The sequence below is a fragment of the Kogia breviceps genome, chromosome 2, assembly GCF_026419965.1.
Source record: "Kogia breviceps isolate mKogBre1 chromosome 2, mKogBre1 haplotype 1, whole genome shotgun sequence".
In the NCBI taxonomy this organism is placed as follows: domain Eukaryota; kingdom Metazoa; phylum Chordata; class Mammalia; order Artiodactyla; family Physeteridae; genus Kogia; species Kogia breviceps.
This window is the reverse complement of record NC_081311.1, coordinates 16,545,487-16,570,938: the sequence shown is the minus strand read 5'-3', so window position 1 is coordinate 16,570,938 and position 25,452 is coordinate 16,545,487. Positions and strand designations below refer to the sequence as shown.

Below are 25,452 nucleotides of genomic sequence, written 5' to 3'. Positions count from 1 at the left end.
CCTTCCTCCCTTCCCTCGGGTGTTCTAACCTCTGTGACCTGCCTTCATCCTTCTTGCCTGGTAAAGTCTTGTTCATCTTTTATATCTCAAAATGCCTCAATTTACAGGTTTTGTAACATCTAAAACTCCTTAAATATTTTTAGTTTTTGCATTGAACTAAGTTATTATACTGCCTGTGATTAAACTATACTGTCTGCTATATACTATATATAGATATGTTATATACTACTATGCATCATTGTATCTATATGTCTATACGTTTCTGAAAAATAAGACCTTTGTAGTTAGTTCCCTGACCAGGGATCGAACCCATGCCCCCTGCAGTGGAAACACGGAGTCCCAACCCCTGGACTGCCAGGGAATTCCCTGAAGTTTCTTAAATGATTTTAAAAAGATATTTTATTACTAATATTTTAGAAGCAATTATTCTTTTTATTTGGTTTCACCTTTTCTCTTTCCCTTTCTTTTTCCTCTCCCTCTCATCTTTCTTCCTTTTCTTTTTTCCATGTTTTATTTTAAATGTAGTAGTTTTGATCCATGTGTTGGCAAACGATCCATAAAGGGAAGAATCTTTTACATCCTATTTTTTTATTGTGTATGATTAATAGAACAAGCAAAATATTTTAAGAAGAATTTCTGTATACTTACTTTAAGGTTGTTGACACTGAAAAAATGAGATGCATAGCTATTTGGCAGTTGTCCTTGTATGTAGATCAATATAGATATTCTATTCAGACAATATGATGTGGTTTATATATTGTGCAAATATGTTTCTTCAGTATTTATGCCCTGTCCATTCATTTCCTATTATGTATGAGGCACTATGCTGGTAAATAATAAAACAGTGTATGGTCCCTAAATAATTAATAGGAATTACAGTCTAACAAGGGGAAAACTTACAATCAATAGCCACACAAATATTTTTATAATTTCTGATTAGTGCTAAGAAGGAAAATTACAGACTGCTATGACAACAAATAATGAATGAGGTTTACTCTAATCTGGAAGAATTAAAGAAAGCTTTTTTAAGAGTAAAAATTGACCTGAGATCTAAAAGACAGGTATGACTTTACTAGGTGAGAACGTTCCAGGCAGAGAGACACTGTGTGTCAAGGCTTTAAAGCAAGAGGCATAATGATATTCTGGACGAACTGAAGAAAGTCCTGGGTGCTACAGTACCCTGAGGGAGGGAAGGAAGAGTGGAAAAAGATACTGGAGAAGTGAGATGTGGTTTTTGCGTGTGGTTTTCCATTGGGAAAGCCTAGGAAGGATTTTCTGCCGGAGGGTGATGTGATCAGATTTGTGTTGTTTAAAGATCAGTTCATCTCCTGGGTGGGCAACTAATTAGTGGACAAGAAATGGATTGGTGACAAGGCTATCGTGCTCCCTGTGAGATATGATAATAGCTTAGCCCGTTATAGATGATAAGATCAATAGGACTCCTTCATGGATTAACTATGGGTGATGAGAGAGGGCTAGTTGGTTAATACAGAGATATCCTAGGTAGGTTTCTGTCTTGTATAATTGGAAAGACGGTGGTGCCATTTGGTGACAGGAAGCGCTGCAGAAAAGGCGTTTGGAGGGGAAGTTCATGAGTTTAGTTTGAAGTATCTTTGAGACTTGCACTTCATTCTCCATCTGACTTCCATTGCTTTTAAGAAAAAGATCTCAATCCTTATTATGACTACGAGACTGACCCTATCCGTAATGTTTATTCTTATTTTGTCCCATGCTCCCCTTTGTTCTCTGTGTTTAGTCACTTAGCTTCTTCAGTCTCTGTCTTGTCCCACTTTTCAACGTGTTGTTTTCTCTCCCTGAAATCTCCTCTGTTGCTCTCTTCACATAGTTAACATCTTCTCATCATTTAGATCTCACCTCAGTCATCACTTTTTCAAAGAAGTGTTGGGATATATTGACCAAAGGAAAAAAATACATTTTTTGAAGTAATATGTTAAGATATATATTGTCTCTATATATTATATATGTAAAATATATTTGGACTCAACTCATGGTTTCTTTTTAAATTTATTATAAATCATTGATCATTTGTTTTGATTTTCAAATTTTCTGTATTTGACTATTGGGATCCCCTTTCAAGCTATCGCCTGTGTCCTTCTGACATGTCCTTATCATTCTCTGAGCACTTTTTTACTTGTCACAACAAAATATTTCCGGGTTCATCTTGTACTTTCCCAGCCCCATCTCTGAATCAGCCACTTCTCCAAGGAGCTCTCATTCCTTTTAGTATTGAACATTGGGAATGGTTTTGAGAAACTTAAGATCTGGGCACTAGACGTGCTTGTTACTAGTGGGGTGTCTTTGCTTCCAGTCCCTCTCAACTAATTTAAAAATTACTGGGCTTCCCTGGTGGCGCAGTGGTTGAGAGTCCGCCTGCCGATGCACGGGGTGCAGGTTCGTACCCTGGTCCGGGAGGATCCCACGTGCCGCGGAGCGGCTGGGCGCGTGAGCCATGGCCGCTGCGCCTGCGTGTCCGGAGCCTGCGCTCCGCAACGGGAGAGGCCACAACAGTGAGAGGCCCGCGTACCGCAAAAAAAAAAAAGAAAAAAGAAAAAAAAATTTAAACTAGTCCCTCTCACCCCCCATGAGGTTATGTTATTCATTTGAAATATAGCTATAGATTCCTTTGTTTCTGTTTGTATTTTTAGGCCCCCTTTCTCCATTTCTGTTGATTTTGTTTTCGAGTATGCAAAATTATAACGTGGTCTGAAAGTCAGAACTATACAGAAAGTATAGATCCATCCACCCATCTCTTCTGCCTATTCCTACCTTCTCATTCTTTCTGTCCCATTCTTTTTCTTTTTAAAAATTTCTTCTTTTTTTAACATAACAACTGACATACTACTGACATTTTTGTGCACTTCACTTTTATCGTGCGACATTTTTCCTGATAGTCACTCCATATCAGTTTATAAAGAACTTCCTGGTTATTTTTAGTAGCTGCATAGTACTTTGTGTGTGTGTGTGTGTGTGTGTATACCATAATTTATTCAGCCTCTCTCCTGTCCTATGTATTGGCCCTTACTTTGTTTCTAATATTTAACAGTTAGAAACAGTGAATAATCTTGCGGATACATTTTTGTACTGCTGGTAGTATATCTTAAGGGTAAATTCCTAGAAGTGGGATTGCTGGGTCAAAGTTAAATGTATATACAGTTTTGTTAGATATTGCCATGTTCCATACCAGGAGGACTGTACCAGTTTGCATTCTTTTTTTTTGGCCGCACCATGCAGCTTTCAGGATCTTAGTTCCCTGACCAGGGATCAAACCTGGGCCCCCTGCAGTGGAAGCGCAGAGTCCTAACCACTAGACTGCCAGGGAATTCCCTCAGTTTGCATTCTCACGAACAGTGTATGGTGTCTCTTTCCCCGTTGCCGCTCCAGTAAAATGTGTTGACATATTTTTACATTTTTACTGGTTTAGTATATGAGAAATGGTATCTCGGTGTAGTTTTTTTTTTTTTTTTTTTTTTGCGGTACGCGGGCCTCTCACTGTTGTGGCCTCTCCCGTTGCGGAGCACAGGCTCCGGACGCGCAGGCCCAGCGGCCATGGCTCACGGGCTTAGTTGCTCCGCGGCATGTGGGATCTTCCCGGACCAGGGCACGAACCCGTGTCTCCTGTATCGGCAGGCGGACTCCCAACCACTGCGCCACCAGGGAAGCCCCTCGGTGTAGTTTTAAATTGCATTTTAGAGTGGAGTTGAACAAGTCTTTTCATATGTTTATGGCTATTTATTGTAAATGGTGTTTTGTTTACCATTATATCCTCCAAAACTGGGTATTATGTAGGTATATAAAGTCTATTGATTTCTGTGTGTTAATTTTATATTCCACAACTTCCTGAATCTTTTATTATTTGGGTTAGTTTTGTAATTGATTCTCTGGAGTTTCCCTAACATACTATCGTATTATCTGCAAAGAAAATAATTTCCAATTCTTACGCCTATAACTTATTTCTCTTGTCTGATTTTGTTGTCTACTACCACCCTTCCTACTCATTGTTAAATTGTAGTGTAAACAGTGGACATCCCTGCCTTGTTCCTTATCTTACTGGAAAACTTCTAGTTCTTCTCCATTAAGTTAGAGGCTGGTTTTAGGACTCAGTTATATTTATTTACTCAATTAACAAATTATCAAAGTACAAAATTACTTTAAATTGTATCTCAATAAACCTGATGTTAAAAATCTATCTCTGCTACTTCTGGGTTTGGAGGAGAATGGTGGCTACCTAATTTTGAATCTCCCCATGTCCCTTTTCCCTGCTCCCCAAACATAAAAACAACAGGGAGAGTAAATAGAACCACACTTGATCCTACGTTCAGCAATACTAGGAGACAGAGAATACCATGGCCTTCAAATTACCTGTAAGTTGTGAAATAAACCTGATTCCATTAAAGGTCCTGCTACTACTAGCCAGCAGGTGCTGAGAACAGAAATGAGAGAGGCTTAAAAGAGTCCATGAAAAAAATATAAAGTGGTTCAGAGGACTTAGGCAAAGCACAAACAGAGTAATCCCCTTAACTGCAGAAAGAAAAACTCCAACACTAAGTGCAAAATACTGAGCACGGTTTTGGATATACTAGAACATAGTGCCAGCTCTCGAAAGAGTGTGGGACTGGGAACAGAAGCCTCAGAGAAGCATTGCTTCTGGAAGAGAATCAGATATGTAGAGGTGTGTGTAGTTTCCCTTGGAGACAGTCTACTGAAGGGAACGAAGAAGATAAGAGGGAAAAGTTAAGGATGCTGCAGAAACAAGAATATACACATCAACTCCTTCTTCCAACGGCACTATCTGAAAAGAGACTGCACAGAAAAGGGGGACTGTCAGAAGAGGGCACTCTCAAACTAGGAGCTCTGTTCAAAAAATGGTTAGGATTATTAAAAAGCAGATCACATCCATATAAAACTAAAAAGCTGAAAATGTGATTCAAAGTTGAAATGCTGATGAAAATTCTCAATCAAAAAGTTGACAGAAACTATAAAACAGTCCTCCATATTGAATGACATATCCTCTAAAAGTATGTAAGAATAATGAAAAGGCTTGAATCAGAAATTTTAAAACTAAAAACAGAAATGGACACACCCCCCCGCCCCGCAAAACAAAGGAAGAAATGAGTGTTGATTGAACCAGAAAAGAAATAGAAGAAAAAAGTCCGAATATTAGAGATGAAGACTAAATTACAGGGTGTCCAAGGGATAATAAATTCATGTAAAAATGTTATAAGGGGCATTGAGCTAAAGCAGGGATATAAAAACAGACTTAGAGACTGAAAACAAGCTTTAAAAACAAGTATAAAGGGTTAGAGAGGACATGATTGAATTGGAAGACTAGGAGAAGAGGTCCAACATAAGACTACTTTGGAGACTGAAGAAGAAAATCAAAACAACTGACCAGAACTAATATCTAAAATTAGAATCCAAGAAGACATTCCAGAAATAAAAGGAACCTTAAATCTGCATATTGAAAGGGCCTACTAGATACCAGGGAAAATACCCAGAACAGCCTAAGAAGTATCCTAGTAAAACTATTATACGTTAAAGATGTTTTTTAAAAAAGTCCTCAGGGCCTCTAGGAAAAGATGACTTTGAAAGACGTGTAAATTAGACTGGACAGACTTTTCACAAATAACATACAAAGCAAGGTAACAGTGAAGCAACATTTCTAAGAATCTTAAGGAAGTACAAACCAAGGATTTTATATCTAAGCAGGTGCCTTTCAAGAATTAATCAGGGTTATAGAAAGGTTTTTTCAATTTGTTTTTATAAATTTATTTATTTATTTTTGGTTGCATTGGGTCTTCGTTGCTGCGAGTGGGCTTTCTTTAGTTGCCGTGAGCGGGGGCTTCTCTTTGTTGCGGAGCACAGGCTGTAGGAGCTCAGGCTTCAGTAGTTGTGGCTCGCGGGCTGTAGAGCGCAGGCTCAGTAGTTGTGGTGCACGGGCTTAGTTGCTTTGCGGCATGTGGGATCCTCTGGGACCACAGCTCGAACCCGTGTCCCCTGCATTGGCAGGCAGATTCTTAACCATTGTGCCACCAGGGAAGTCCTAGAAAGACAGTTTTGAATGTCCAAGAACTCAGAGAATACTGTGCCTGTGTGCCTTTTCTGGTGAATCTACTTGAGGGAGATTCTAACCAGGTGTGACTAAGGAAACTCCTGACGGATGAATGAAGACTTCATACATGTGTTTGTAGAGCTGTGACCAACGAGGATGAGGTTTTTGGTGAATCAGTCAGAGTTTGATCAGAGGAGAAGGACCACTAGGAGTAAGGAGAAATAATAAGGATTTGTTAAAGGCACTTGACCTTATGTAATTGTGGGAGCTGCTTAACTAGTCTACATGTATATAGCTGTTGCTTCTGTGTCTGATGCCTCAGTTTGAAGTCAGAAGTTCAGGCAGTTGAAAAGGAAAGATGGATAAGGAGTAGGGGAGATCAAGGGTAAACTACAATCTGCACGCATGAACTGGAACCCATAAGGATGAACTGGAACGTATGTAAGCTTCCAATTTAAATAATGAGGTGACCAGAAAAATGAGTTTGTTCCCTTCATCAGGAGCTAAAAACTTGCCTGGCCCAGGAGTTGCAAAAGCTGAGGGAGGAGATCTGGCAGGAGCTGATGCACCTGCGGGGGCCCAGCTGCTACCCCACAACCACTGAGGTGAGCCAGTAGATGAGCTACAGAGTGTGTAAACTGCAGTAGCACCTGGTGCCCTGCAGCAGTCTTCCAACAAGAGAGGATATGGCTGCTGCTGCCTTTAACACCTTCCAGTTCTCTCACATAATATCTTGTGGTCTAGGATAACCCAGAGCTAGGCAGGGAATAGAATACTGGAAAACAATTCCAACTTAGCTAAGTCGATAAATCCATCACCCAAGAGTAGAAGAATAATATAAAATCATATATTCTGACAAAATTAGAAAGAATGCAACTAAAGAAAGATGGAAAGAAAAAGGAGAGAGGGGAAACAGAAGACTATTGATTATTGTATAGGTAATAAGTGGTAAAGGATGCCATTTAAAAATGATAGGCCAGATAGTAAAAGGTTATAAAAAATGGGGATTAATACTTTTATAATATGATTAAAGAGTATTAATAGAAAATAACCACTGGAACAAAAATAGAAAACTTTTTAAATAGAAGCAATAAGTTGCTTCCTTTATTGCTTGGTACATGGATATTCCTAATTGTTTTATCTTTGTTGTGAATGCTTTTCACATTAAAACATTTCTTCCTTTGTCCTGTTTAATGCTTTGGGGCTTAAAATCTACCTTGTCGGGTAGATCCTGCCCACCAGGATCACACCCTTATGTTCCTGTTGCTTTCATTTGCCCATGTATCTTTGTGCATATCTTTATTTTTAGCTTTTCTGATCCAGATCTTTTTAGTAGATGAGTTAAACCCATTCACATTTATTTATAAGTATTATTACATAGTTATTGTGTTATTTTGTGTATTAGGTTTTATTTGCTGTTTCTCAACCTGATGTGCTTTTTTGCTATTTTACTTTACTGATTTCTTTTGATATATAGAAAGTGTTGTATTTCTCTTTTATTGGTTATCTTTGTACTTATAACTTTAAAAAATAATAATAATGAACATGTGTTGAAGTTTTACAGTAAACTAGGTACTACGCTAAATGCCTTATACAGATTATCTTTTTAAAATCCTCAGAACTGACCTATGAGGCAATTCCTATTAGTTTCCCATTTTACAAATAAGAAAACTGATGCACAGAGAGATTAAGTAACATGCCCGAGGTAACATGTTACTTGGTAATCAATGCTGAGTTTTTCTCTGAATCCAGCCTAACACTTCATACTTTTTTTCTATATTATTTTCTTGATATACTGTATTGATTAGGTAGAAGAAATATGTTGTTTTTAGTTTTTAGTTTTCAGTAGGTCTGCTGTCTACAACAAGGTTTGTTCTAAGAACTATACAATAGGAATTTTAAATAAATCAAAGACCTTATGGAAACATCTTGTGTATATTCATTATGTTAATCTATAATAGAGTTAGGTCAGAAAAATTTAAGAGGATAATGTGATAATAAATACCAACAAAAAGCAATCATAATCACTGTGAATTTCAAAGGGGCTTAAAACAGGTGGAAAAAGTTATAAAATTTCAACATCTTCAAAGAAAATAGGGAATATTATTTTAAAGCTTTATCTAGATAAAGGACACAGGGTTTTAAACTTAAAATAGCTACATGGTTTTGATCATATGTGTTTGAATTTATATTTAAATGTTAATTTTTTATTCATGAGTGTAAATGCAGTTGAAGATACTAATTTAGTTCTTTGTTTCCTCTTTTAATCTCTGACTGTTTATACTTATTTATGACCCCAAACCTAATATGCGGATGGTGATATTCAAACTTTAATACTTCATAATGTTCAATGTATAATTTTTCCCGTTTAGATGGTCTTCTGATTGTTGGTGTTCACTCGGCTAAGTTTCCAAATGAAAAAGTCCTGGATAACATTAAGAGTGCTATTCTTCGATACAACATCACCCACCCTGTGGTTAACGATGCAGATGCCAGCCTTTGGCAAGAACTAGAAGTTTCCTGCTGGCCAACTCTGATCATACTTGGACCCCGTGGAAACATGTTGTTTTCTTTGATTGGAGAAGGACATAGAGAGAAATTATTTTTATATACTTCAATAGCTTTAAAATATTACAAAGACAGGGGACAGATCAGAGATAATAAAATTGGAATAAAACTCTATAAAGATTCTTTGCCATCTTCACCATTGCTGTTTCCTGGCAAAGTAACGGTAGACCACGTTTCTAATAGATTGGTAATAGCAGACACTGGACATCATAGAATTTTGGTCGTCTGGAGGAATGGACAAATTCAGTACAGCATTGGAGGTAAAGTTTGCTAATTATGTTATATAATGTATTTTACATTATACATGTAAAAAATTGTTCAAGGAAATGTATTAAAATTGAAATTTATAAATAAGAACTAATTGTAGAAGGGCAATATACACTGATTTTAACTTCATCAGAGATTATTTTGTTAATTGTGTCTGAATTAATCTCTTCTCACTCCCTCAGAAACAAACAAAACTACCCAAAAAACTCCATTAAGATCAAAAGGAGGAAATCTTTTGTGTAATTTTCAAGTATATTCATATATCCCATCTTGTTTTTTCAAAAATCTGCCACACTTTTGTATCTTATGAAAGTATTATATACATTTTAGATTTGGGGCATTTTAAATGGAAATATTTCGCTTTCCATCAAAATATTGCCATATATATTTGTTTATTTATTTGTTTGTTTATGACTGCATTGGGTCTTTGTTGCTGCGTGCGGGCTTTCTCTAGTTGCAGCGAGTGGTTGCTACTCTTCGTTGTGGTGCATGGGCTTCTCATTGTGGTGGCTTCTCCTGTTGCGGAGCACAGGCTCTAGGCAAGTGGGCTTCAGTAGTTGTGGCACACGGGCTGAGTAGTTGTGGCTTGTGGGCTCTAGAGCGCAGGCTCAGTAGTTGTGGCGCACGGGCTTAGTTGCTCTGCGGCATGTGGGAGCTTCCCGGACCAGAGCTCGAACCCACGTCCCCTGCATTGGCAGGTGGATTCTTAACAACTGTGCCACCAGGGAAGTCCCTAGCCATATGTTTTTTAAGACCACAACAGTACCCTAGGAAGTTGAGTCTTAGATTATGAAATAACCTAGGATTTGTATATTATTATACTTTTCTCTCCTTCCATAAGAACTTAAGCATACTTCTGAATCCATCCATTTGGTTGTAGAGAAATAAAAGTATCATACAGGCATAGATAATTTTCTTCCATATCTCCCTGGTCTTGATCTATAAAGGGCTCTTATTGACATCTTATATAATTAATAAAATCTGTTAAGTACATTACTAATCCTGCTTGCCAGGCTGAACTGACCTCTGACAACATAATTAGTCAAAGAGAAAAGTAATTCATCTCTTTGCAATCCTACTTTAGTCACACATGCAGTGTTAGTACTTAAAGTAGGGATATCAACATTCCTGATGCAAATAAACTAATAAATAAACTAAAAAATAAACTAATTGTTTCCTAAGCCCTGGGGCTATTCTTAGTATGCCAAGGTATCATTCCCTTAGCTCTTGAATTCATTTGTTTCTTGTTTGTTGTTTCTGTTAGAGTATGTGTGTGTTCTATTTTGTTTATTTTGCTTGGGCAACTTGGTATTTTAGTTAATAACAGGAAGTTATGACAGTTGTCACTCAAAAAGCATCTGTTATAGCAAGTTACATTTAAATGGTTAAAAGTTTATTAATAGATTCTAAAATTTTCTAAATAGTTTAGATGGATATTCTCCTTTGTTAAACAGAGGAACCAGCAGCAAGCTACCATTTCCAAACATGTTTCTAGGAGTCTTGTTATCTTGTGATAAATTTATAGTTATTCTACAATTTTTAAAAAAGAATTCTGTGGTCAGATACACTCAGGAAATACTGGTCAGATGTGCTTTAAAAGATTTTTGGTGGTGGTGGTGGTGTCACTGTACTCAGATCTTTTACTCTGCCTAATGTATCTCGTGAATATATGAGAGGAGGTTATAGTATACAGTATTTTCCAATCTGAAGTGATCATAGTACTCTCCCTTTTTTTTTCTGCAGGGAATTCTCATCACCAACAATAATGAAATAGTATTATTAATAATAGTAATAATAGCAAACAAATATATGCCTGGCATTATTCTAAGCACTTTACCTGTATTAATTTATTTAGTCCTCACAGTGCTATGAGTTAGGTATATTATTAATTCCATTTTACAAAAGAGAAACTGAGACACACAGAACTTGCCCAGATCATCAGCTAGGAAGAGCTAGGGTTTAAACGAAGTCTGTTAAGTTGGGATTCATGGACTATTAAGAAATGCTTGAATGATCCTCATGATTTAGGAACCCCTTGAAATTCCTGTGACATTTTATGGGCATGTGTATTTTTGTAAGGAAAGGGTTTGTAATTTTCAGTTATAATCAAAGGAGTTTATCTTCCAAAATTGTTAAAAATCATTCATCTAGATTGTAAAATATTTAAGTTATTTTTTAATTCTTTCTAGTCTAGATAATAGGTAATTAATTCAGATGCTTTTTGAAGTAATTTCTTCTGATATATACTACTAAAGTGTACTAGTAACCATTATCTAGTAATCCCTGTCATTAGCGAAACTTACTCTTGAGAAAATAGGTATCTTGGGATACAGTTTAGTTTTTAGGTAGAAATATCAAGTTATTTATATTAAAATCCCAGCTTTAAATACAAATTTTATTTTTTCGGTGTTACTTTGAGATAACTTGAAGTGGAAAAATTTTGTCTTACGGCTATCTTGTCTTGTAGGACCCAACCCTGGAAGAAAAGATGGAATGTTTTCAGAGTCAACTTTTAACTCACCACAAGGTGTAGCCATAATGGATAATATCATATATGTGGCAGATACAGAAAACCACCTTATAAGAAAGGTAATTTTCCATTTTAAATAAAGTTTTAATCCTTCTAATCCAAAAAACTTATATTTACTTGCTGCATAAACATTTGAAGTGAGAGGGTGTTGCTTAAATACTTCAGATCATCCTCATTCAGCTGTTTTCAGAGGTTACTTGCTTTAACTTTATTCTTAGACAAACCCATCAAATCGTTTTTTTAATCCTTTATTTTAAAGTCATGTGCCTAATCACCCCAAAGCTCCTCATTTTGAGGTATTTTCATAACTACTGTTTATAAAGTGATGCTTTGTCCTTTTTCAGTTAAATTTTCTCAAACTTAGGAAAAAAAAAAACAAACCACTCCTGCATCCCTTCAGCTCTTATGCTTTGTCTGGGAATAATTATCTGTCAATTAGTCTTAAAATTTATTTTATCTCATTATAAAAGTAATATACGATCTTGTTTTTTAAAAAATGAATTAATACATAAAGGTAAAAAATGTCTCTTAATCATCTATTCAGGCTCTCCAGGGGTAACCAACCATTGTTAAAATTTGTGTCTTCAGAAATTTTCAACTCATGTACAAATAATTTTATATTGAAAGGACTGTCTCTAGAGAATCTTCTTTTTTAAACAACTGGAATCATAATATACATACATAATTCCTACATTCTTTTTTTTCCATGTTATTCATATGACTGTGACTGCATAGTATTACCTAGTTATTTTAAACATTTCTTATTGATGAGTATTCTGACTGTAATCTGTTAGTCTTTGTTATTTCTATTTGGAAAATAAGTAAGTTCCTCTAACCCATTCTGTCTGAACATATATGTACTACATATTGTACCTAAGTACATTTAGGTACTTCCTTGCTTTTCTCGCTATTTCTCTCTCTTGGTATTTTTGCCCATTTATATTACAAAATTATCAACTAATATATATATAATAGGAAAAAACATATGTAGAGCATTTAATAATAACCACTGTAATGTAAATCTCCATGAGGGCGTGACATTTGTTTTCTTTACTACTGAAATCCTAAGCACCTAAAACAGTGCCTGGCCCACAGTAGGTGTTTATTAGATATTTGTTGAATTAATTTATAAGCAAATAACATCTGTTGAATGAAGCATTTTCTAAAGCATAAATTCCTCTTAATATGAAGAGATGTTACATGAAAAAAAGGATTTTGTAGATTTGTAAATTAAAGCAGACTTATTTTTTGAAAGTCTTGCTAATATATTTTAATATGCTAATATATTGTGAATACACTAGTGGGGGGATGTGTGTGTGGTATTTCTAAACTTATTTGACGAAGGAGCCCTTTTTAGGCAGAACTTTTCATAGGACTAATAGCTGAATGTTGTGTACTTGGAAAAGTGCTTTTATGTTACTAACTCCTTAGAGGTCAGTATTTCCTTATCATTATCTTTTTGGGGTTCTATGCTTCCAAAATTTATCAGAGTGTCATAGCTATCTAACAGGATATTGAAGTAGTAATATATGTAGCCCACAACATACAGGGAGTACTTGTCCTGTTTTGATTTTATGTTCTTTCTCTTGCTTTAGGGCTTAGTGGGTTTTGGAGTATTGACTGCATTTCAAATACTTTTTAAGTAGCATAATCATCATAACAAATATAGGTTACTTGAAGTCATTTTTATGACTTAGTTTAGTGTCTGCAAAAATGGAAATGAGAGAATTATGATTTCTTCCTTTTGTTTTAAAAGTATAAAAATATTTATTGTATTTTACATTTAAGATCTCATTTGCAGAGGGTTGATCATACTCCTACATTCACAGTTCATGAACATCATTGTTCCATGCCAAGCTGTCTCTTGTTAGAATAACTTATTTATTAATTTGTAAATTCCTCTTCATCTCCATTTCCATATCCCCTGCCATTCTCTGTACATAAGTACTCCTATAGGCAGCCTTTCTGATATGTTTAATTCACATCTTATTTATCGGTGACCTTGTAAAACATGTAGTATTTTGTGTGTGTGTTTTTGTAACAACTTTATTTTGATATATTTTACATAGTACAAAGGTCACCCATTTCGTGAATATAATTCAGGAATTTTTAGTAAATGTAACAAGTTGTGTAACCATCACCATAAATCATTTTTAGAACATGATCATCCTCCTGGTAAGAACACTCATGCCCAGTTACAGTTAATCCCCGTTCCCACCCCCAGCCCTGATCTACTTTTTGTCTCTGTAAATTTGCCTCTTTGAATATTTCATATAAACAGAATCATACTATATATATATATGTATATATATCTTACGTGTCTGGCTTCTTTCATTCTGTGTAATGTTTTTGAGGTTCATTGATGATGTAACATGTCAGTAATTAATTCCTTTGTATTGCTGGATAGCATTCTATTGCATGTATAAACCACATTTTATCCGTTTACCAGTTGGTGGACATTTAAGGTGTTTTCCAATTTGGGGCTATTTATAAATAATTCACATATAAGTTTTGTGTGGACATACATTTTTATTTCTCTTGGGTAAGTGTATAAATAATGGAAGTGTTGATTCGTATGTTTTATATTTTGTGTTTAACTTTTTGAGAATGTGCTAAACCACAGTGGTTGCATCATTTTACATTTCTACCTACAATATATGTGGGTTCCAATTTCTGCAGATCTTCACCATTACTTATAATTTTCCATTTTCTTTTTTTTCATTTTCTATTTTTGAACTTCTAAGCATTCTACTAGGTGTGAAATGGCCTATCATTGTGGTTTGGAATATGCGTTTCTCTAATGAGGAATGATGTTGAACATCTTTTCCTATGTATGTGGACCATTCGTTTATCTTCTTTTGAGAAGTGTCTTTTCAGATTCTTTGACAATTTTTATTGGGTTTTTTGTGTTTTTTATTATTGAGTTGTAAGAGCTCTTTGTATATTCTAGGTGCAGATTCCTTATCAGATATATGATTTTCAATACTTTCCCACATTCTGTGAATTGACTTTTCACCTTCTTCCCCCCCCACACACTGTATTTTATTTTTACAGGAGATAAATAAACTGACACCAAGCATTGTAAATGGATGACAGCAACAGAAACAACGATTGCAATCACCAAACACAAAACACACACATACTATATCATAATATTGACATTAAGTCCAGTAATCCTCCACTGTAACAGCTCCTTTACTTTGCAGTGAAAATTGATTTGAATATTTTTTGCCTCTGAGTACTTGTGGGATTTTTTTTTTATTCAAACAGAAAGTCACAAAAATTATAATCATCCTCATCTGTTCACTCAGTCCCATGTAATTTTTTTTCATCTTGATCTTTTGTTAGCACTTTTATGAATTCATCAGTTTTCCATTAGAGTTCTGAAAATGCTTATTCATTCAGTTCAGCCGTATAGTCAGTTACCAGAAACCTGTACTTGTCAGTCTTTTTACATGAATTCCTTGAAGATGAAACCCTTTTATAGGAACATTTTTGCAAAAGCATCAGAGTACACCCAGAACTGTCTGTAAATGACAAAAGACTTAAAAATGACCACGGTTAAAGATTTGATGAAAGTTGATAATAATGCAATTGACAAGGAAATTTAGTTATTTCTGAGATATACATTTTAAAGTAATAACTAGAATTATGACTTATAACATTATACCAGAACATATAAGATTTTTAGAAATTTCTTGTAATGTCTGGAACATTTATATTAACATATTTCCATACAAATAACCCAAAGAAAGTTTAGTATTAGTTGTTTTTTTGTTTGTTTGTTTATACTGCAGGATCTTATTAGTCATCAATTTTATACACATCAGTGTATACATGTCAATCCCAATCGCCCAATTCAGCACACCACCATCCCCACCCCACCGTGGTTTTCATCCCTTGGTGTCCATATGTTTGTTCTTTACATCTGTGTCTCAACTTCTGCCCTGCAGACTGGTTCATCTGTACCATTTTTCTAGGTTCCACATACATGCATCAATATACGATTTTTTTTTTCTCTTTCCGACTTACTTCACTCTGTATGACAGTCTCTAGGTCCATCCACGTCTCAGCAAATGACTCAATTTCATTCCTTTTTATGGCTGAGTAATATTCCATTGTATATATGTACCGCAACTTCTTTATGCATTCGTCTGTCAAGGGGCATTTAGGTTGCTTCCATGACGTTGCTATTGTGAATAGTGCTGCAGTGAACATTGGGGGGCATGACTCTTCTTGAATTATGGTTTTCTGTGGGTATATGCCCAGTAGTGGGATTGCTGGATCATATGGTAGTTCTATTTTTAATTTTTTAAGGAACCTCCATACTGTTCTCCATAGTGGCTGTATCATTTTACATTCCCACCAACAGTGCAAGAGGGTTCCCTTTTCTCCACACCCTCTCCAGCATTTGTTGTTTGTAGATTTTTTGATGATGCCCATTCTAACTGGTGTGAGGTGATACCTCATTGTAGTTTTGATTTGCATTTCTCTAATAATTAGTGATGTTGAGCAGCTTTTCACATGCTTCTTGGCCATCTGTATGTCTTCTTTGCAGAAATGTCTATTTAGGTCTTCTGCCCATTTTTGGATTGGGTTGTTTGTTTCTTTAATATTGAGCTGCATGAGCTGTTTATATATTTTGGAGATTAATCCTTTGTTGATTCATTTGCAAATATTTTCTCCCATTCTGACGGTTGTCTTTTCATCTTGTTTATGGTTTCCTTTGCTGTGCAAAAGCTTTGAAGTTTCATTAGGTCCCATTTGTTTATTTTTGTTTTTATTTCCATTACTCTAGGAGGTGGATCAAGAAAGATCTTGCTGTGATGTATGTCAAAGAGTGTTCTTCCTATGTTTTCCTCTGAGAGTTTTATAGTGTCTGGTCTTACATTTAGGTCTTGAATCCATTTTGAGTTTATTTTTGTGTATGGTGTTAGGGAGTGTTCTAATTTCATTCTTTTACATGTAGCTGTCCAGTTTTCCCAGCACCACTTATTGAAGAGACTGTCTTTTCTCTATTGTATATTTTTGCTTCCTTTGTCATAGATTAGTTGACCATAGGTGCGTGGGTTTATCTCTGGGCTTTCTATCTTATTCCATTGATCTATGTTTCTGTTTTTGTGCCAGTACCATATTGTCTTGATTACTGTAGCTTTGTAGTATAGTCTGAAGTCAGGGAGTCTGATTCCTCCAGCTCCGTTGTTTTCCCTCAAGACTCCTTTGGCTATTTGGGGTCTTTTGTGTTTCCATACAAATTTTAAGATGATTGTTTCTAGTTCTGTAAAAAATTCCATTGGTAATTTGATAGGGATTGCATTGAATCTGTAGATTGCTTTGGGTAGTATAGTCATTTTCACAATATTGATTTTTCTAATCCAAGAACATGGTATATCTCTCATCTGTTGGTATCATCTTTAATGTCTTTCATCAGTGTCTTATAGTTTTCTGCATACAGGTCTTTTGTCTCCCTAGGTAGATTTATTCCTAGGTATTTTATTCTTTTTGTTGCAATAGTAAATGGGAGTGTTTCCTTAATTTCTCTTTCAGATTTTTCATCATTTGTGTATAGGAATGCAAGAGATTTCTGTGTATTAATTTTATATCCTGCAACTTTTCCAAGTTCATTGATTAGCTCTAGTAGTTTTCTGGTGGCATTTTTAGGATTCTCCATGTATAATATTGTGTCATCTGCAAACAGTGACAGTTTTACTTCTTTTCCAATTTGTATTCCTTTTATTTCTTTTTCTTCTCTGATTGCCTTGGGTAGGACTTCCAAAACTATGTTGAATAATAGTGGTGAGAGTGGACATCCTTGTCTCATTCCTGATCTTAGGGGAAATGCTTTTAGTTTTTCACCACTGAGACTGATGTTTGCTTTGGGTTTGTCATATATGGCCTTTATTATGTTGAGGTAGGTTCCCTCTATGCCCACTTTCTGGAGAGTTTTTATCATAAATGGGTGTTGAATTTTGTCAAAAGCTTTTTCTGCATCTATTGAGATGATCATATGGTTTTTATTCTTCAATTTGTTAATGTGGTGTATCACATTGATTGATTTGCATATATTGAAGAATCCTTGCATCCCTGGGATAAGTCCCACTTGAGCATGGTGTATGATCCTTTTAATGTGTTATTGGATTCTGTTTGCTAGTATTTTGTTGAGGATATTTGCATCTATATTCATCAGTGATATTGGTCTGTAATTTTCTTTTTTTATAGCATCTGTCTGGTTGTGGTATCAGGGTGATGGTGGCCTCATAGAATGAGTTTGGGAATGTTCCTTCCCCTGCAGATTTTTGGAAGAGTTTGAGAAGGATGGGTGTTAGCTCTTCTCTAAATGTTTGATAGAATTCACTTGTGAAGCCATCTGGTCCTCGAGTTTTGTGTGTTGGAAGATTTTTAATCACAGTTTCAATTTCATTACTTGTGATTGGCCTGTTCATATTTTCTGTTTCATCCTGGTTCAGTCTTGGAAGGTTATACCTTTCTAAGAATTTGTCCATTTCTTCCAGATTGTCCTTTTCTTCCAGGTTGTCCATTTTACTGGCATAGAGTTGCTTGTAGTAGTCTCTTAGGATGCTTTGTATTTCTGCGGTGTCTGTTGTAACTTCTCCTTTTTCATTTCTAGTTTATTGATTTGAGTCCTCTCCCTCTTTTTCTTGTTGAGTCTGGCTAATGGTTTATCAATTTTGCTTATCTTCTCAAAGAACCAGCTTTTAGTTTTATTGATCTTTGCTATTGTTTTCTTCGTTTCTATTTCATTTATTTCTGCTCTGATCTTTATGGCTTCTTTCCTTCTGCTAACTTTGGGTTTTGTTTGTTCTTCTTTCTCTAGTTCCTTTAGGTGTAAGGTTAGACTGTTTACTTGAGATTTTTCTTGTTTCTTTAGGTAGGATTGTATAGCTATAAACGTCCCTCTTAGAACTGCTTTTGCTGCATCCCATAGGTTTTGGATCATCATGTTTTCATTGTCATTTGTCTCTAGGTATTTTTTAATTTCCTCTTTCATTTCTTCTGTGATCTCTTGGTTATTTAGTAATGTATTGCTTAGCCTCCATGTGTTTGTGTTTTTTACATTTTTTTCCCTGTAGTTCATTTCTAATCTCATAGCATTGTGGTCAGAAAAGATGCTTGATATGATTTCAATTTTCTTAAATTTACTGGGGCTTGATTTCTGACCCAAGATGTAATCTATACTGGAGAATGATCCGTGTGCACTTGAGAAGAAAGTGTAATCTGCTGTTCTGGATGGAATGTCCTATAACTATCAATTAAATCTCTCTGGTCTGTTGTGTCATTTAAAGCTTCTGTTTCCTTATTCATTTTCATTTTGGATGACCTGTCCATTGGTTTTAAGTGAGGTGTTAAAGTCCCCCACTATTATTGTGTTACTGTCGATTTCCTCTTTTATAGCTGTTAGCAATTGCCTTATGTATTGAGGTGCTCCTCTGTTGGGTGCATATTTATTTATAATGGTTATATTTTCTTCTTGGATCGATGCCTTGATCATTATGTAGTGCCCTTCCTTGTCTCTTGTAATATTCTTTATCTTAAAGTCTATTTTATCTGATATGAGTATAGCTACTCCAGCTTTCTTTTGATTTCCATTTGCATGGAATATCTTTTTCCATCCTCTCACTTTCAGTCTGTATGTGTCCCTAGGTCTGAAGTGGGTCTCTTGTAAACAGCATATATATGGGTCTTGTTTTTTTATCCATTCAGCAAGCCTGTGTCTTTTGGTTGGAGCATTTAATCCTTTCATGTTTAAGGTAATTATCGATATGTATGTTCCTATGACCATTTTCTTAATTGTTTTGGGTTTGTTTTTGTAGGTCCGTTTTTTCTCTTGTGTTTCCCACTTAGAGAAGTTCCTTTAGCATTTATTGTAGAGTTGGTTTGGTGGTGCTGAATTCTCTAAGCTTTTGCTTGTCTGTAAAGCTTTTGATTTCTCCAATGAATCTGAATGAGATCCTTGCTGGGTAGAGTAATCTTGGTTGTAGGTTCTTCCCTTTCATCACTTTAAGTATATCATGCCACTCCCTTCTGCCTTGTAGAGTTTCTGCCAAGAAGTCAGCTGTTAACCTTATGGGAGTTCCTGTGTATGTTATTTTTTGTTTTTCCCTTGCTGCTTTCAATAATTTTTGTCTTTAATTTTTGCCAATTTGATTACTATGTGTCTCGGCATGTTTTTCCTTGGGTTTATCCTGTATGAGACTGTCTGCGCTTCCTGGACTTGGGTGGCTATTTCCTTTCCCATGTTAGGGAAGTTTTCGACTATAATCTCTTCAAATATTTTCTCTGGTCCTCTCTCTCTCTCTTCTCCTTCTGGGACCCCTATAATGCGAATGTTGTTGCGTTTAATGTTGTCCCAGAGGTCTCTTAGGCTGTCTTCATTTCTTTTCATTCTTTTTTCTTTATTCTGTTCCGCAGCAGTGAATTCCACCATTCTGTCTTCCAGGTCACTTATCTGTTCTTCTGCCTCAGTTATTCTGTTATTGATTCCTTCTAGTGTAGTTTTCATTTCAGTTATTGTATTGTTCATCTCTGTTTGTTTGTTCTTTAATTCTTCTAGGTCTTTGTTAAACATTTCTTGCATCTTCTCAATCTTTGTCTCCATTCTTTTTCCGAGGTCCTGGATCATTTTCACTATCATTATTCTGAATTCTTTTTCTGGAAGGTTGTTTATCTCCACTTCATTTAGTTGTTTTTCTGGGGTTTTATCTTGTTCCTTCATCTGGTACATAGCCCTCTACCTTTTCATCTTGTCTATCTTTCTGTGAATGTGGTTTTTGTTCCACAGGCTCCAGGATTGTAGTTTTTCTTGCTTCTGCTGTCTGCCCTCTGGTGGATGAGGCTACCTAAGAGGCTTATGTAAGTTTCCTGATGGGAGGGACTGGTGGTGGGTAGAGCTGACTGTTGCTCTGGTGGGCAGAGCTCAGTAAAACTTTAATCTGCTTGACTGTTTGTTGATGGGTGGGGCTGGGTTCCCTCCTTGTTGGTTGTTTTGCCTGAGGCAGCCCAACACTGGAGCTTACCTGGGTTCTTTGGTGGGGCTAGTGACAGACTCTGGGAGAGCTCACACCAAGGAGTACTTCCTAGAACCTCCACTGCCAGTGTCCCCGTCCCCATGTTGAGCCACAGCCCCCCTCCTGCCCACCACTGCCTCTGCAGGAGACCCTCCAACAGTAGCAGGTAGGTCTGGTTCAGTCTCCCCTGGGGTCACTTGCTCCTTCTCCTGGGTCCCAGTGTGCACACTACTTTGTGTGTGCCCTCCAAGAGTGGAGTCTCTGTTTCCCCCAGTCCTGGCTAAGTCCTGCAGTCAATTCCCACTGGGCTTCAAAGTGTGATTCTCTAGGAATTCCTCCTCCCGTTTCCAGACCCCCAGGTTGGGAAGCCTGATGTGGGGCTCAGAACCTTCACTCCAGTGGGTGGACTTCTGTGGTATAAGTGTTCTCCAGTCTGTGAGTCATGCACCCAGCAGTTATGGGATTTGATTTTACTGTGATTGTGCCCCTCCTACCATCTCATTGTGGCTTCTGCTTTGTCTTTGGATGTGGGGTATCTTTTTTGGTGAGTTTCAGTGTCTTCCTGTCGATGATTGTCCAGCATTTAGTTGTGATTCTGGTGTTCTCGCAAGAGGGAGTGAGAGCACATCCTTCTACTCTGCCATCTTGGTTCCTCCCCCTTCCTCCTTTCACTTTCTTAATCATGTCTTTTGATGCACATAAGTTTTATATTTTGTGATTCCCAATTTATTTATTTCTTTCATTGCTTATATTTTTGGTGTCATGTTAAAATCCCCTGCCAAATCCAAAGTCACAAAGGTTTATTCCTTTGTTTTCTTCTAAGATTTTTATAGTTATGGCTCTCACAGTTAGGTCTTAGATCCATTTTTAGTTGATTTTTGCATATGGTATGAAGTAAGGGTCCAACTTCATTCTTTTACATGTGGATATCCAGTTATCCCAGAACCATTTATGGAAGAGACTATTCTTTCACCATTGAATAGTCTTGGCAACCTTTAGAAAATTATTCATACATGCATGGGTTTATTTCTGGACTTTCAAGTCTATTCCATTGATCTATATATTTGTCCTTATGCCAGTACCACACTGTTTTGATTGCTATAATTTTTAATAAGTTGTGAAATCAGAAAGTATGAATCCTCCTACTTATTTGTTTTTCAACATTGTTTTGACTGTTCGGAATCCCTTGCAATTCCATATGAATTTTAGGATCAACTTATCCATTTTTGCAAAAACTTCTGTTTCTTTCTCATGTAAGTAAAATGTATTTTTTGAAGGAGCAAATGACAGTTTTATCTTTTCCCGTCTTATTTTTATACTTCCCATTTCCTTTTATTATATTGTTTTTAAGCATTACAGTGATAGTGGGTGTCTTATCATGCTCGTAGTCTTAAATGGAACTCCTGTAAACTTTCTCCACAAGTTTAATATTTTCCATAGCTTTGGGAAATAAAATATTTATGAAGTTAAGAAACTTTCTCTTTATTCCTTGTTACTAAGAATTATTATATGATTTTATTAAATGCATTTTCTTCATTTATGGAAATAATTGTATATTTTTTTGCCCTTAGTATTCTGATATGATGGATTATATTAATAGATATTTTTGATGTTGAACCATCTTTTTAATCCTGGGATAAACCTTAACCTAATCATGAATTTTTTAAAAAATCATATTGGATTTGATTGTCCAAAATTATATTTGATATTTTAAAATTAAATGACTCTATATTTTCTTGTACTGTTCTCACCTGATTTTGGAATCAAGGTCACACTAACCTCATCAAATGAGCTGGTTTTCATTCTTTTTCTGTTTTTTGGAATAATTTGTCTAACATAGGAATTAATGGTTTTGAATATTTATTAAAACTCCCTTGTAACATCACCTGGGCCCAGGGCTTCTTCCAAGAGGAATTTTTAAACTATCCTATCAGTTTCTGTGATACATTTCTTAAATCAGGATCTATTTCAAGGGCCCATCTGTAGCTGCCTATGGTATTTTTGCAGATTATATTTTGCAGATTTTGAGTTCAGTAAAAATATAAAGTTACATTGATGAATATGCTTTACAATTTCAGGATATTATATAGAGCAGCTACTAAAAATAATGCAAGAGGATATCACCAGAATAAATCAATGTAATTCACCATAGTAACAGAATAAAAGATGATGCTTCACTAGATTCAGATTGGAAAGCATTTAATACCTAATCATGTTAAAATTAGTAAACTTCAAATGGAAATGAATGTCCTCAATATGATAAAATCAGGCCATCTGCAAAAAGCCTACAGCTACACTTAATGCAAAGTATTGAATACTTTCCCTTCAAGAGGGGCAACAAGGCAAGGATCCCCACTCTTACCACACCTGTTAAACATTGTACTGGAAGTAATAGCCATTATAATAAGGTAAGAAAGAGAAATAAAAGATATAGAGGATGAGAAGAAAGAAGAATAATTCTTTGTCAGTGACATGACATGTACACAGAAAATTCTAAGAAATCTATACAAAGTTACTTGAACTAATAAGTGAATTTAGGCTTCCCCGGTGGCACAGTGGTTGAGAGTCTGCCTGCCGATGCAGGGGACACGGGTTCATGCCCCGGTCCGGGATGATCCCACATGCTGTGGAGCAGCTAAGCCCGTGAGCCATGGCCGCTGAGCCTGCGCATCTGGAGCCTGTGCTTCGCAACGGGAGAGGCCACAACGGTGAGAGGGCCCGCATGCCGAAAAAAAAAAAAAAGTGAATTTAGAAAGGTTGCAAAATACAAAATCAATGTAAAAAAGTCAACTATATTTTTATTTCATTTTATTTTTATTTGTTTCATATTTATTATATACTAGTAATAGTCAATTGGAAATGGAATTTTATAAATTTATTCATTTATTTTTGGCTGTGTTGGGTCTTCGTTTCTGTGCGAGGGCTTTCTCCAGTTGCAGCGAGCGGGGGCCACTCTTCATCGCAGTGCGCGGGCCTCTCACTGTTGCAGCCTCTCCCGTTGTGGAGCACAGGCTCCAGACGCGCAGGCTCAGTAGTTGTGGCTCACAGGCTTAGTTGCTCCGCGGCATGTGGGATCATCCCAGACCAGGGCTCGAACCCGTGTCCCCTGCACTGGCAGGCAGATTCTCAACAACCACTGTGCCACCAGGGAAGCCCCGGAAATGGAATTTTAAAATTCTGTTTACATAGCAACCAAAATAAAATACAAGTTTTTAGAAGTACATACAAGCCCCGTATACTACAAACTATAAAAATTGCTGACAAAAATTAATTTGATATTGGATTGAAAACCTCTATTAAAATTCAGTTTGCTCTATATTGATCTATAGATTCAGTGCAGTCCCAATTAAAATGCCATCAGGCTTTTTTGGTAGATATTAACAAATGGGTTCCAAAATTTATGTGGAAATGCAAGCAAAGGATCATTATATCTAAAACAATATTGAAAAAGAACAAAGTTGTAAGATTTACACTACCTGATTTCAAGATTTGCTATAATGCTATGCTATATATTAATGCTGTACTATGTACTAATCAAGACAATGTCATACTTTCATAAGGATAGATATATAGATCAGTAAAAAAGAATGCAGCACCTAGAAGTAGCCTTACACCTGTGCAGTTACTTGATTTTCTTTTTATTTATTTACAAGAAGCTCTAAGGTAATAGCTTGGAATTTTGGTGATGTGGGTTTGGGAGAAAAGTGGAAAAAAATGAATTTCAGTCTTTGGGTGTCGGTATTCATGGGAGTCATTTTAAGAAGTGTGCACTTACTGAAAGAGAACGCCATACTAGGATTTCTTTTCCTTGAGGTATATGTTAATCACCTGGATAAGTGGTAATCAGAATATTGCTTCCAAAATACTATTTCTATAGAGCATAACTATCAATTAGCTAACTGAAAACTCCTCTTTTTTTCACACACACACACACACACACACACACACACACACTGTATTTTATTTTTACAAGAGATAAATAAACTGACACCAAGCATTGTAAATGGATGACCGCAACAAAAGCAACAATGATTGCAATTACCAAACACGAAACACACTTATACTGTGTCATAATATTGACATTCAGTCCAGTCATCCTCCACTGTAACAGCTCCTTTACTCTGCAGTGAAAATTGATTTGTATATTTTTTGCCTCTGAGTCCTTGTGGAATTTTTATTTTATTCAAACAGAAAGTCACAAAAATTATAGTCATCCTCATCAGTTCACTCAGTCCCATGTAATTAATTTTTTTTCATCTTGATCTTTTGTCAGCACTTTTATGAATGCGTCAGTTTTCCATTAGAGTTCTGAAAATGCTTATTCTTTCAGTTCAGCCGTATAGTCAGTTACCAGAAACCTGTACTTGTCAGTCTTTTTACATGAATTCCTTGAAGATGAAACCCTTTTATAGGAACATTTTTGCAAAAGCATCAGAGTACACCCAGAACTGTCTGTAAATGACAAAAGACTTAAAAATGACCACGGTTAAAGATTTGATGAAAGTTGATAATAATGCAATTGACAAGGAAATTTAGTTATTTCTGAGATATACATTTTAAAGTAATAACTAGAATTATGACTTATAACATTATACCAGAACATATAAGATTTTTAGAAATTTCATGTAATGTCTGAAACATTTATATTAACATATTTCCATACAAATAACCCAAAGAAAGTTTAGTATTAGTTGTTTGTTTTCTTGTATTGCAGGTTCTGATAAGTCATCAATTGTATACACATCAGTGTATACATGTCACTTGATTTTCTAAAAAACATGAAATCAATCAGGGGAGAAAGGAAAGTCATTTTTGCACATGATGCTTGAACAACTATATACCAGCATGGGGAAAAAATAAACATGACCCCTAGTTTACACACCATATACAAACATCGATTCAAGATGCATCACAGACCTAAATGTAAATGCTAAAACTATGAAGCTTTTACAAGAAAATATGAGAGTATCCTTGTGACTTGCATGTAGGTA

The 25,452-nt window shown here is 35.9% G+C and overlaps 1 protein-coding gene across 5 annotated transcripts in view; it reads left to right on the top strand.

Moving 5' to 3' along the window:
- The window catches only part of NHLRC2 (NHL repeat containing 2), a 66,750-nt gene that overhangs the window by 7,339 nt on the left and 33,959 nt on the right, over positions 1-25,452 (top strand). For all 5 annotated transcript variants that reach the window (XM_067024598.1, XM_067024597.1, XM_059054834.2 and 2 more), the window contains exons 3-4: positions 8,443-8,898; positions 11,373-11,494. In XM_067024598.1, the coding sequence (XP_066880699.1) occupies positions 8,443-8,898; positions 11,373-11,494 (578 nt within the window). The remainder of the gene's footprint in view (positions 1-8,442; positions 8,899-11,372; positions 11,495-25,452) is intronic.